Source organism: Calidris pugnax, unplaced genomic scaffold, assembly GCF_001431845.1.
Source record: "Calidris pugnax isolate Ruff unplaced genomic scaffold, ASM143184v1 scaffold8, whole genome shotgun sequence".
In the NCBI taxonomy this organism is placed as follows: Eukaryota; Metazoa; Chordata; class Aves; order Charadriiformes; family Scolopacidae; genus Calidris; species Calidris pugnax.
In genome coordinates this window covers 4436839-4450124 of record NW_015090830.1, presented here as the reverse complement: position 1 = coordinate 4450124, position 13286 = coordinate 4436839, and the positions used below count along the sequence as shown (strand labels likewise).

Genomic DNA, 13286 nt, shown 5'->3' with positions numbered 1-13286 from the left:
AAACAGGACCTATAATACAAATACAGTTTCAAAGTGTTTAGTTGGAAAATTTTTCCTACCTCATGCATGTAAGAGATGCTAAAATGCTGTAGAGGTATGGTGGTAAATCTACATGGCAATTCAGTTTTACATGTGATTTAAAGTCAAAAAAGCAATTGTTGTCTAAACAGATTACACATTCCTATGCTGATTCTTCTGTTTGTGCAAGGTGCAGTCAACTTCAAAACCTGTTCTTCTGTCCAGAATCCAGGATATGCTGGACGGCAAGAACTTCCTGAAAATTTGAAGATTAACTTCCGTTCGGTGGCTATGATGGTTCCTGATCGACAAATCATAATTCGTGTCAAATTGGCTAGTTGTGGTTTCATTGCTAATGTTGTATTGGCAAGGAAATTCTTTACACTGTACAAGCTGTGTGAAGAACAACTATCAAAGCAGGTGATTATTTTCAGATGAGGAATACTTGTTTTAGGGAATAACTATCTATCATGTTACAAATTATTAGTATGTATGTGAAGAAAATGGAGAAGTTCACATTCACTAAGTAAGCTAAATGACACTTGCAGTTTAATAGTGTAACCCTCATCAATCCTGGAGGCTTAACTCCTGCTACAGGTTATCTGTACAAGAAAGGGAGTATCATTCAGAACACTCCTTATTATTCAGATTTAGCTTTAATGAATGGTGATGATTCAGGCAAATAAAGAGCTTATGTATTAGTTTGTCTTATCGAGTGGGTTGAGAGGCATTTGGTTTGTGCTGTGCTTGTTCAGATGGTTCTCAAAGGCAATTTTCAAGGTTCACAGAGAATTCAAAATAACGCTACCAGTTTATTTCTTAAAAGTCCTTGGGAACCCTATCTTGGTTCAAAGATCTACTGACCTGGGGAAGCAGGGCCAGCTCTCTGTTCATTGAGAGATGCTCCTCCTTACACTTGTTGCTGTGACAACCAGGGTCAGCTGACTGTTGGTTATCCCATGGAGGGGGTTGCTCTTGTGGGGAGGGGGGAGACAGGTAAGGTGCCCCAAAATGACCAATAGGGTGTTTCATCCCATGCTATGCTCACTATAAAAGCTGATGGATGGAAGGGGTCAGGTTGGCTCTTTGATGTCTCTCTTACTTTGCTGACTGATGTCTGAAGAAGACCCTTTCAGTTTGTCTGCCTTTGATCCTGATCACAGTGTTCTGGAATCCAGTTCCCAATGAGCCCAATCTGGAATTTTCCCAGTGCCTGCCAGTGATACCTCCCTGGGAGCTTGATATGGTTTTGTATATATTGCATCTAGTTTATTTTTTCCTTTTTTTTTGGTTTATTTTATTATTAATATTTCATTAAAGTAGTTTAGTTTTTTCCTAAACTCATAAATCTCTTTCTCTTCTGCCTCTCCTTGGAGTGAAAGGTGGGGGAAAGCATCTTTCAACTTGTCATTGGCCAAGCCAGCCCAAACCACGACACTTACGATTACATTTCTTTTTTCTATTACACCTTACAGTTAAGTAGGTGGTAGCAAAGTTGGTGAATGAATTTGCCTGTAGTCATGCAGCCAAAGACTAACTGTTGGATTTTAAGAGGCATTTGTACCACATGTACCACTTCACATACATATTCATATCTTAAATGATAAGTAAGAATTGTTTTATCCCTGTTGACTTGGGGAAAATTTTCCCAAACTTTGCATATCTTCTAGGTGCATTACGATTTTGGCTTGCGGAATATCTTATCAGTGCTACGAACATTAGGAGCAGCAAAAAGAGCAAATCCCACAGATACTGAATCTACAATTGTCATGCGTGTGCTGAGAGACATGAACCTGTCTAAACTAGTAAGTTCTGGTAAATTAATTAAACTGCACTTTAGGGCTATGTGGGTTTTTTTGGAAATACAATTTGAATCTGTTAAGGTGATTACTAGAAGTTTGGATGTAGCCTTTACACTGATGCTAACTTGGATATGTTCTATTCTCTGCATAGTATTGATTACTGTTTTTGTCTGGGATAGTGTTAATTTTCTTTTTAGTACCTTGTTATGGGGCTGGGGAGGGAGTGAGCAAGTGGCTGTGTAGTGCTTGGCTGCCTACCTGAGTTAAACCACGATATGTTGAATTGTTCAGAATGTTTTTTTATATATTTCCCTTGCTACCTATAGAAATAAGTGACCAAAGAAAAGTCTATGTATTTACCTCTTTAGAAACTTTGATCTAAAGTATTTAATCAGTTTTGAAATAATCTGTTATTTGTAGTAATGAGTACCATCTCATCTGTCTTAAATAGCCAACCAAATCTCTTGTGCTGCTGTGACACTTCATCTCTTTATTGTCTTTTTTTTACACCTTAGACAAATAATTTACTATTTGTATAAGTGTTATTTTTAAAATCTACTTTAACAAATTCAGTCTGGATGTTAGTGGTTTATTTTCAATTACTTTTGATTATTGGAAACATCACATCATCTCCTTCTGCTGCATCCTTTGAGATTGTTTAGTACCTGGGGGAAACCATACATGATTATTTATATTTTCACATATTGCTTTAGAGCTACAGGAGTTAGGGATTTCTTTTTTTTTTAAGATGATGGAATAAATGAAATAAATTTTAATCTGTGGGATTTTTCCACCCTGGTTTTCACTAGATTGATGAAGATGAACCCTTATTCCTGAGTCTAATTGAAGATCTGTTTCCAGATATCAAGCTTGATAAAGTAGGCTATCCTGAACTAGAAGCTGCCATTGACAGACAGGTAATGTTTCTCTTGATCTGTGCTGCTGCGGCGTAACTATCGTGATTTAATATCTAAGAAAATTCTTGGTGCTGAATCTACCCAGCTGGTAATAATATGTTTTACTATTTAGAGTAAGTTTTCCTAAATCTTTACTGCTGGCATGTTATTATTAACCTCCTTCTTAAGGATGTCACTGAATTGAGATTGTGGTGTCCTGTGGTTTGCTTGTGAGTCATCTGTGGGGGCCAGTTTGAAAAATGCATGTATATGTGCTTGCCTCATGTGACCCAGGATTTAATATTTGCATAATATCTAACAATCAGAATCTTTTGGAACATTTGGAACATTTCAATAGGGCCAAATTAAGAACATCTGTGCTATATAGAAGGTTGATGAAGTACGTATGCTTAAATTATCACCTCTATTAAACTTTTCTGCAAAATTTCAATAATTCCTCAGATAATTATCTGATTTAAACAGAAATAAAAAACCTCAAAAAATCCCAGCATGATGTAGTTGAAAATCAAAAGTAAATTTCTGAAGAATTTGAACATATGATTTTTAATTTACTTATATTTAATATGATTAGATAGAAGTAAAGAGGTCCACTTCTGGCTTTCCTAACAAAGAAGAGTTGAATCATCAGCTAATGATTATAAAAATATTTTGCTTTCTGGAGTTTATACGGTTGGCTTTAAAACAGGACTCACAAATTAAGCTTTTTTTAGGAAAAACTGTAAGTAAACTGAATCTCATACTTTAAATTGTCATTTCCTAATAAATTAAAAAGAGGTCTTAATAACACGGTTTTCATAGCTCTACTGTTGATGGTCTGTGAAACCAGACATAGAAAGCCTCAAATCTTTTAACAGCAAACCATTATCGCTTGCTTCTAAGTAGAGTGTAATGTCAGCCCATATTGAAGCAGTGTTGGAAACTTGAAGAGCTTTAGGCACTGTGGTTATCTTATGTAAAATCTGGATAAACGAGAAATAGTAGACCATCTTGTTTATCTTGGAAATGAATAGTTTTATTGAATGGAGCTCTTTGCCGTGTTTTGAGCTGTAATGGCTCAATACAATGAAAACAGCTAGGTTAGGACAGAATCAAGTTCAAGAGGACTATTTTCTATTAGAGACGGGAGGCAGTGGTCGCTGGGGAAACATTGTAATAAAGAAGTAGTGGTTACTTGTATTAAAGTGCTTTTCTATGTTTATATGTTGTGGCTGGCTGACCCCACCTGGTAGCTATGCCAACACCCAGTCACTTGCTCACTTTGCAAGAGGAGCTGAAAAAAAAAAAAAGATGGTTTATCTTCTTTTATTTTTCTGAATACATGTTTATACCAACTATCCATTATTTTTGCAGTTTTTTAGATACACAAAAAACTTGATGAAGAGTGTAGTCTTCTGCTGAAGATGGATTTTTTTTTTTTGCTTTTTTTTAAAGCATCAAAATACCTTGTGCACTAAAATAGAAGCAGTTTGGTTTTCTGTCACTATCTGTAGGTGGAGGAAGCTGGACTTGTTTGTCATCCTCCTTGGAAGCTGAAAGTTATCCAACTTTTTGAAACCCAAAAAGTAAGGCACGGATTGATGACACTAGGACCTAGTGGTGCAGGAAAAACTGTTTGCATCCACACTTTGATGAAAGCCATGACAGGTATACGAGTATTTGTATAAGTTACTGGAAGAATCACTTTATTTGTTGTAATACTAATTATTGAGGTGGTGTCTTTTAAAAGCTTCAAAATGTCTGATGTTCCAAGTCATATTATATAGTACATACCCTATTTTCCATATTATGGTACTTAGAAGTTCTAATTCTAGAAACATCGAGAAAGAGGAGTACTGTCTGGGTAGACAGCTCAGACAAGTGACTAAAAGATCTCTCGGGTTTGGCTGAGGTAATGCTGAAACTTTCCCCTAGTCATAATTATTTAGTCCTTTTTGAACGGTATTCACAAGAGATGGTCTTCATCTACAGTATAAAATAACTACTTCTATCATTTATTGCTGCTAGGAGATAGTTCCTGATTTAGGCAGTGACAAATTATTCAAGGGTATTGATTGGCTGGATGCTTGAGGAGTATGTGGTTTTTGTCCTCTGTATTTCTAAACAAAAATATTAGTGTAAGAACTTCTGTTTCATCTTATTAAAGTAAAAGCTTATAGCTAGTGTGGGGAGAACATCTATTTTGAGGTAAGCTTATGTTACCCATTTCACAGGGGTGCTTATACAATTTTCCAGAAATGGATAGTTTCTGTAAAACACGATGCAGCCTTTCTCCCACCCATGCAATATCCTTGTGTGCTTAAGAAGCACTGTAAGCTCTACATAGCTGCGTAAATGACTGTTCCATTTAGGAAAAAAAACCAGAAAGAACAGATAGTTGCATTATACTATTTTACTATATTTCTGTAGCACTGATGTGTGAACTGCTACTAAGATAAAGCCATCACAATGCTTTTTTCAAGCTGATCTGGCATAAAGGCATGAAATATTAAACTATGTTATTTTCCAGGCTTCTATGTTAGTGAACTCTGATTGCAATTTAGATTTTAAGATAAGGTGTTTTCTTAGCTCTTTCTTTCAACATCTTATTTCTGGCTTCTAATTAAATGTTAATATTGGCTTTTCAAAAGATGTCTGGCATAGGAGTTTTTAAGCTGTTTTTAATGAGGAAACTATAAAAGTTACAACATCTTGATAAGGCTAGATAGAATTTAGCTGCCTAAGAGACTTTGCAGGGACATGCTAATATCATATACTTCGCCTATGCCAAGATGTATGCAACTGCACAATGCTGAAAAACAAAAAACAATCAATCACGTGGAGCATCTATCTGGTATTTAGTCATTGAGTTTTAAAAAAGTGCATCCAAAGCAAAGACTTAAAAGTTCTACGGTTTGATAAGCATTCAAAATATTAAACTGAACTTTGTTCTACATTAAATTTTGATGGCTCCAATTAATGAATATTGATGTTTAGCAAGAGATAAGTTTTTCAAGTATATACGCAACTTCTTATAATGGTGAATGCATATTAAACCATCCATTTCGGTGTAATGATTTTGAATTTGTCAAAGTACTCTGACTGTTGAAAAGAAATACCAAAACTAACTGGTGATCTGCCTTTCATAGATTGTGGACAGCCACATCGTGAAATGAGAATGAATCCTAAAGCTATAACTGCTCCGCAAATGTTTGGTCGTCTAGATGTGGCAACAAATGATTGGACAGATGGAATATTTTCAGCACTTTGGAGAAAAACTTTAAGAGCCAAGAAAGGTATAATGAAAAAAAAAAAATCCCTCCAAAACAAACTGCAGAGAATCTATCTGAAGTACAAAGTACCTTTTTGTACCTTTTTTTTTTTTTTTAATAAAATGGAAGCATTGCAATATAGCTGCAAGAAATTCTGAACTACTACACAGTTTGTGTTCTGAAGGCTTTATGTTCTAAGTGTGTAGTGTAGCAAACACTGTTTCACTGAATTTGCTGATCCCTCTCTTTCAAGTGATAGGCCTTTGTGTGGAAGAAAAGTGGAAGGTAAAAGTCAGTTCCCCCAACAGTGGTACATGATAAAAAAATTTGGTGCTGTCAGGATTCCTACCTGGTCTCCAGCTGCCATACTAGAAGGGTGTGAATCTCCTTTTTGTCATACCTGCTAGCCCTGCATGTACCATAGCCCACCTCAAATGCCACCAGATAATTCTCTTTAGCCAACCAATTTCTGCATAAGTAATGCTGGCATGTATTTCTAGACTGCTATGTTAACTAAAGGAGAGGCTTGATGGTTTAATGCTAGATAGATTCTTCCTTGCTTTGTCTGAGTATTAGTATGTGACCTTTTCATTAGGCCTTAAGGACTGAAGGAAAAAAAGAGAAAATCCTATAATTTTTTGCACTGTCAATTTTCATACAAAAAATCTTAGCCTTTAAATATAGAGATACTTTTAAAATAGAAGATAGTTTTTGATTTAATTTTGTTGGTTTTGTTTTAAATCTAGAAACTTAGCAGACTTGAGAATTTAGCATAGCATTAACTGTTGATTTTTCCATTTTTCCCCTCAACATGAAATATAAATTTGCACACTCGTATGACCTCCTCAGATTCACTGTTTGGAACACTTCTGTAATGTCCCTTTATGACATGAACTCTAGGCCATCTCATGCCTGAGATGCCTGCACTGTAGCTATGAAAAGCCTCAATATAAAACTATTTGCCTCAGAGGTGACAAAGTCTCTCATCTGGAACCTTCTTTGTTCATACCTAGCAATGCACCAAGCCACCCAGGCCTAGATAGTAAGGACTTACTCTGAAGGCAGACGAGAGTGGGACTATCTCTGACTAAAGGGCTATCTAGCAGTGTGCAGCAGGGCTGGCTACTCCCAAAGTGAAGGGATGGGAAGCCAGAAGCCAAGGAGATAACCTTTCCAGCGAGGACTTATTGCTTAGTATCCAAGTGAGGTGAGCAGGACAAACCCAGACCATCCTAGGAAAGAGAGACAGGCTTTAGAATACATTCTGTTACTAAATAGAAAGAGCTGAAAAAACTTCAAAGGGAGCTAGATGAAGTCTACAGACAGGAAAACAATAGAGTCTTCCCCTAATGGACCTCTTTTACCTATGGAAGTGATCATGGTATTTGAGAGTGATTTTTTCAAGCATTCTTTTCATTTAATCTAATCCATTTACACAAACTCTTTGGAAACAAATGAATGGTAGTTTTAAATAGATATGTGATTTCTGTCATCTTTATATTGTTTTATGTAAGTTGAAATAAACCTAATTTATTATTACATTGAAGACTGGATCCATAAAAGTGTTTCAGATTATTTCAAACTGATGACTTATGCTGATGACACTTTGTATACTGAGCAGTGTGTAATGATTATCAATAGGCGATAAGATGAAGTAATTAAATGAAATTGGGTGATGGAAATGGTAATTGTATTAAAAGCTGAGATTCTAGCTGTGTGTGTTAACTCAGAATTAGTTCAAATTTTGTTTGCAGAGAGAAGAAACTGGTCCTTGAAAGAAACTAGAACTTAGGCATTTTTATATGTTATTTTGGGTTATAGGTGACCACATCTGGATAGTTCTTGATGGTCCGGTTGATGCTATTTGGATTGAGAATCTTAATTCTGTCCTGGATGATAACAGAACTCTAACACTAGCAAATGGAGATCGGATACCTATGGCACCAAATTGCAAAATAGTCTTTGAACCTCATAATATTGATAACGCTTCTCCAGCAACAGTTTCAAGGAATGGGATGGTATTCATGAGCTCATCAATTCTCAACTGGAGCCCTATCCTTGAGGTAAAATAGCTAAGTGATTGTTTATGTATTGAAGGTTTTACTGGTTACTTATTTAACAGTTCACTCTTGTTACTTTAGGACTTAATTTTGTGAGTTTTGCTATGAAATAGCCATTACACTGTATAAACTTATAGGTCAGTATTTAATATAGCAATGTTTGCAGTAGTTTATAGAAGAGTGAATGTAATTTTTTTTTTAAGAACATAGTCAACATATTCCACTATTAAAAACATAGATATTTCACTTTGGAAAAATTTGTATTTCAAGGTAATTTATAGAATTGAAAACCAACTTGGTTGTCAAAATACCAACTAACCTGCAGCTCCTAGTACAGCTTCAGACCAAGGAAGAAGAAAAACAAGTGGATTCAGGAATCTAGAAATCCTCAAGAAAATATAATTTCTCTTGATAGTCCTTAAAATTAATTGCAGTTGGGATTTAGAACCAGAAATAAAGTCAATGCAGCATCAAAGTATGTAATTCGTAAATTAATGTTCTTACCTGGTTAAGTTGTCTGTAACAGTTCTAGAAGCAAAGTGTCTGAAGAACCAAGCAGTGGTTGCTCTCTCTCTGGCACTGAATGAATCATTTAGAAAAACAGAACATATTATAGCTGTGTTTTGGAGGGAATAACAACATATAACATATGCAAATTTCAAAGTGATTTATAAAGTGAATCTTTTTGTATATGTCATCTTTCACCTTCAAAAACCAGAAAAAAAAAATCCTTATCCTGACTGAATGCTGCTAATGTTACAGCAGAATACTGCTAATGTTAATCAGTGAATGATACATGTAGAGACTTGAACATATTATGGTTTTTTTCATGTAACAAATATCTTAGTAAAGATGAAATATAAAAGTTCTGATTTTTTTAATTTATTTCCTCTGAAACCCTATATTGACTTAGAAGTTTATTGGTGTAGTAGGTTCCTCAAGACTAGCTTTTTAAAAAATAAAATTTAAAGAAATATTAATTTATTTCCTCTTTTTCTTGTCTAGTCAGTCTTATTTGAGTATATTTTGTTGACAATATTTTGCTTTGATAGAACACAGATTTTCTCATGAGTATCAAAAATTAAAACTTTCTTCCTTGTGGCTAAGACACTGATTCCTGTCATCACAGCGAGTATTACTATATGGATATATATAGGGCTATAATGCCCTGAGAATAGTTGAGTGACGAGTTCCACGAGGGGAGGCACCAGAACCCAGCTTAGCCTTAACCAGTTAAAAGGAAAAGGAGTGTGACTGTCATTAGAGACTCCCTTCTGTGATGGGGACACCCTTGAGGTGTGACTTGTTGCCCATGGAGATTTGCTGCTTGTGAAGGACTAAGGGTTGCTACCATATTTCTCTAGTAGAGAGAGAGCTTTTTCTCTTAGAATGATATTATATAATATGGATCTGGCTGTTCAATCACAGCTACTTTGCAACACTCGAGAATCATCACTAATTCATTTTAGAGATTTCTTTGCCAAGTCCAAAATGTTTGCATTCTTAGGAGGAGGAAAAAAAAGAGGTATTTAATAAGTTTCCTAAAAATTGGCTGTTACTGAAATTTCCTCAATGCAAATACAAGCAGTCAATACAAGTGCCTTATGTATATTACTGCAAGGCTTTACTTTTTTTTAAACTAATATGGATATTTGGAAAAGTGTAAATGTAAATTATGCATCTAGGACAGTGGCTCCCATGTGATTGTGCTTGTGTTGTTCCTTTCTGTACTTACAGCACTGCATAGTGCCCACTGATGTTAGATTCTCATAGCTCTGTCTCCTTGCATTGGTTAATTTTCAGGCAACAACTTCTTGAATGTTTCACTTTAAGCTATAGATTCAGCTGCAAAGACAGCAAAACCGAAGAAAAGCATTTAATTTTGCTTTATCAGTCATGATTTACCTCCTTCCTTTAAAGTGATATGCAGAATAAATTCAGTTGTGTTGAACTAAGTGTTGCATGAAAGTAGTTTCACTTAATCAGTGACCTTATGCTTTTAATTTATTTCAGTGGTAGCAACAGTCAAAAGGAAAATAAAAACATGTTGTGTTTTGTTTTGTTTTGTTTTTCTGCTTTTGGATAACACAAACCAAATTACATTCATTTCAGCCATGAAAAAACCCTTCCAACCTCCCTTGCTCCTCTTGCCCCCCCCAAAATTGGCTACGAAATTGCAACCTATAGTTATTTATCCTTTGAGCCAATAGCATTTATTTGTTTTTCGTTTGGTTTGGGTTTATTTAATAAATAAAATATCTTCATGGCTCTTTCAGTACATCTCTCTTTAAACCTATTTTTAATGCAATATACTACATATTCCAAAAGATCAGGATAGATATTAATCTTGCATTATCCACTAGAGGATTTCCTTAGTTTTGTAATAGAATTAAATGGTGTTTTTTTTCTTTAGTTCCTAATTCTCTGTTGCTATAGGAAACATAGTATTTGTTAATATTTCAGATCTTTGAAAAATAATTAAAAGCAAATAAAAATAGCTCAGGAAGTTCTTGTATATATTTAGATTTTCCATCCTTACATTTTATAAACAACAAAGTATAGCAGCCTGTTGGGATGCACTATCATGACATAAGCAATTTCAAAATTCAGTGAAACAGATCTCAAATTTTTCATATTGCTGTTCTCGTCTAACATGCTTCTTAAGCAGCTTTTGCAAAGTAATCAAAGGTATTTGCTCTATTGCGTATCAACTTCCTCCAAAGCAAAAACATCCTAGCAACTTTTCTACTTACCCCTAGTATTTTCTGAACAACTGGTGAAGTTACGGATAGTAACTGTTGTAAGTAGTTCTGCCACTTAATCTTTAACACATTGTTTTCCACCTACCTGTTTCTAGAAAGCATTTTCATATATCTACCTATTTGTAATCAGTCCCAGATCTTATTTACTTTGGGCAGCAGAAGATAGCATTTCAAAAGATTATGAAGGTAGAAATGTAGAAAAGAATCACAGAAGCACAAAATAGTTGAGGTTGGAAGGGGCCTCTGGAGATCATGAGTTGAACACACCTAATTCAAAGCAGAGTCAACTATGGTAGGTTGTTGAGGTTTGCCCCCTGTTGAGTTTTGAGATGGAGAGTCCAGAAACTCACCAAAAAGCCTATGCCAGTGATTGACCACCCTCACAGCAACAACAACAACATAGTTTTGTCTTATGTTTAAATGAAATTTATTTGATTTCAATTTGTGCCAAATTTTAGTTTGAATTTTGGGGAAGATTCTGCAAGTGTTTTTGCTAATTAGTGTATTTTATGTAGGAAATAAAATCATGAGATGTAAATGAGAAGCATTCTGCCACACAGATGAGAGAAAGCTTCTGGGTAATTCAAAGAAGCAGGTTACTGCTTTGAGCTAAAGGTATCAAAGAGAAAATCCTGTTCTATGATCTTGAGAAATTGGTAGTTTTAATTAGGTTTTGTTTATCCAGCATTACAGATACTGAGATGCACAATAAAAACACTATGCACTCCAGCATACGTTTTCCCTCTCAAAATCCTAAGCTTTTTTTCTGCAACTGCCAGATATTTCTGGGGTAACCTGTATCACTGCTAGAAACTAATATTGTGTGGTATAAATCAAACTTGTGTTCAGTACATATGATATTCTTTCTATGCAGAGTTGTTGTCTATCTTAAACAGCCTTTTTGATTTAACAATATTTGAAAGGAATGATTTTTGCACTGTTGAAAACTCTGTTTTCTTCAGTATTCATGTTTAACCTCCAGTAGGAGTTATGCATACTTGGGTAAAGTTTGACTCTCTGCTAACCTAACCCTGTCCAATAACAAGGAATCTGAGCCCCCTCCCCAAAGAAACCAACTTTCCATGCTCACCAGACCTTTTGAATCACTAGAGTTGAATTTACTGAGTCTTGTATTGGGAACTAAATTTATTTTCTCACCATGCTTTCTAACAGGGATTTTTGAAAACACGTTCCTTCCAAGAAGCTGAAATTCTGCATCAGCTGTATGCTTCATCATTCCCAGACTTATATTACTTCAGCATTCAGTCTCTGCAATGCAAGACTGAGATGCTGGAAGCCTTTGTGATTATGCAGAGCATTAATATGCTGCAGGGCCTTATCCCACCTAAGGTAGTGTTATTTTTTTTTTATATTTGCTTAATCTAATGGAGATAATTTAAAGTCATGAGGTTATTATGTAGAGAGGAGATTCTTTGATGACTTGGACTATAAATGAATATGCAGGTTAGTAAGGAATACTTTCTTTTTCTTTAGAAAATAATAGCTAGGATGTGCCCTCTTTCACATTTGGATTTGATATTAAGCACTGACATGTAGTGTGCATCAGACAACAGTTTTCCTTCAGTTTTTTTGGATGGATTGTTACCAGATTATAAACTAGAATGTAAACAGATCAAATGCTGTAATGGGTGATTAAAAGTGGTATTTACATGGTGCTTCTCTATATTTTGGGGTCTACTTGATATTGATTCAATCTGTTCATTGACAAAGATTTCAGTAAAACTGAACATGACTGAAGGCTTTTGACCTGATGTTACTGATAATTACCAAGTAGATTTTTCAGGCTATTAAAAATGCAAACCTAACTCAATCCTTCAGGAGCAAGGAGGAGAATTGACTCCAAAATACTTGGAAAGGCTGTACATCTTCTCTCTTATGTGGAGTGTAGGAGCATTACTAGAATTGGAAGACAGATGCAGAATGGAGCACTGGCTTCGAAACCATGCAACAATAAAACTTGATCTTCCCTCTATCCCAGAAGGCAGTGAAGATACCATGTTTGATTATTATGTGGCAACTGATGGTTAGTAACCCAGCTGTGTGGTATGGGGTAAAACTTAAAAGTAAATGTAAAATTTTGCTTCTTTTAGAGAATTTATTCAGAAGTTTTTTGTAGCTTGCCTTCTTTTGTGCTTCTTACAATATAAAGCTGCGGCAGAGGAGGATGCAGTTTGTTTAAAATCATGGCAGGGGTGTCAGAGCTTCAGAAGGAATTTTGGCCTCTCAGGGCACAGCTCACATTGCTGACCTTCACTGCAGCAGAAACATGGACTTGTGGCATTTTGGTTTGCTGTTTTGCTCTTGTTGGTCTATCCCAAAAGTGTTTCCAGGTCAATATGAGACATTGCTGATGAGGGTCAAAATCCTGAACTTCCTGAAGTCAAGAAGAGTTTTATTGGTGTCACTGATTCTGGGACTCCTGTCCAAAAGATGTCTTGATTGCTTATATAGAGATAAC

At 35.4% G+C, this 13286-nt stretch overlaps 1 protein-coding gene across 1 annotated transcript in view; it reads left to right on the top strand.

Annotated features, from left to right (window-relative positions):
• The window catches only part of DNAH5 (dynein, axonemal, heavy chain 5), a 119161-nt gene that overhangs the window by 54551 nt on the left and 51324 nt on the right, over positions 1–13286 (top strand). Inside the window, exons 38-45 of the mRNA XM_014940732.1 lie at positions 244–438; positions 1689–1823; positions 2630–2737; positions 4228–4381; positions 5863–6009; positions 7807–8048; positions 11981–12157; positions 12647–12851. Of these exons, the coding sequence (XP_014796218.1) occupies positions 244–438; positions 1689–1823; positions 2630–2737; positions 4228–4381; positions 5863–6009; positions 7807–8048; positions 11981–12157; positions 12647–12851 (1363 nt within the window). The remainder of the gene's footprint in view (positions 1–243; positions 439–1688; positions 1824–2629; positions 2738–4227; positions 4382–5862; positions 6010–7806; positions 8049–11980; positions 12158–12646; positions 12852–13286) is intronic.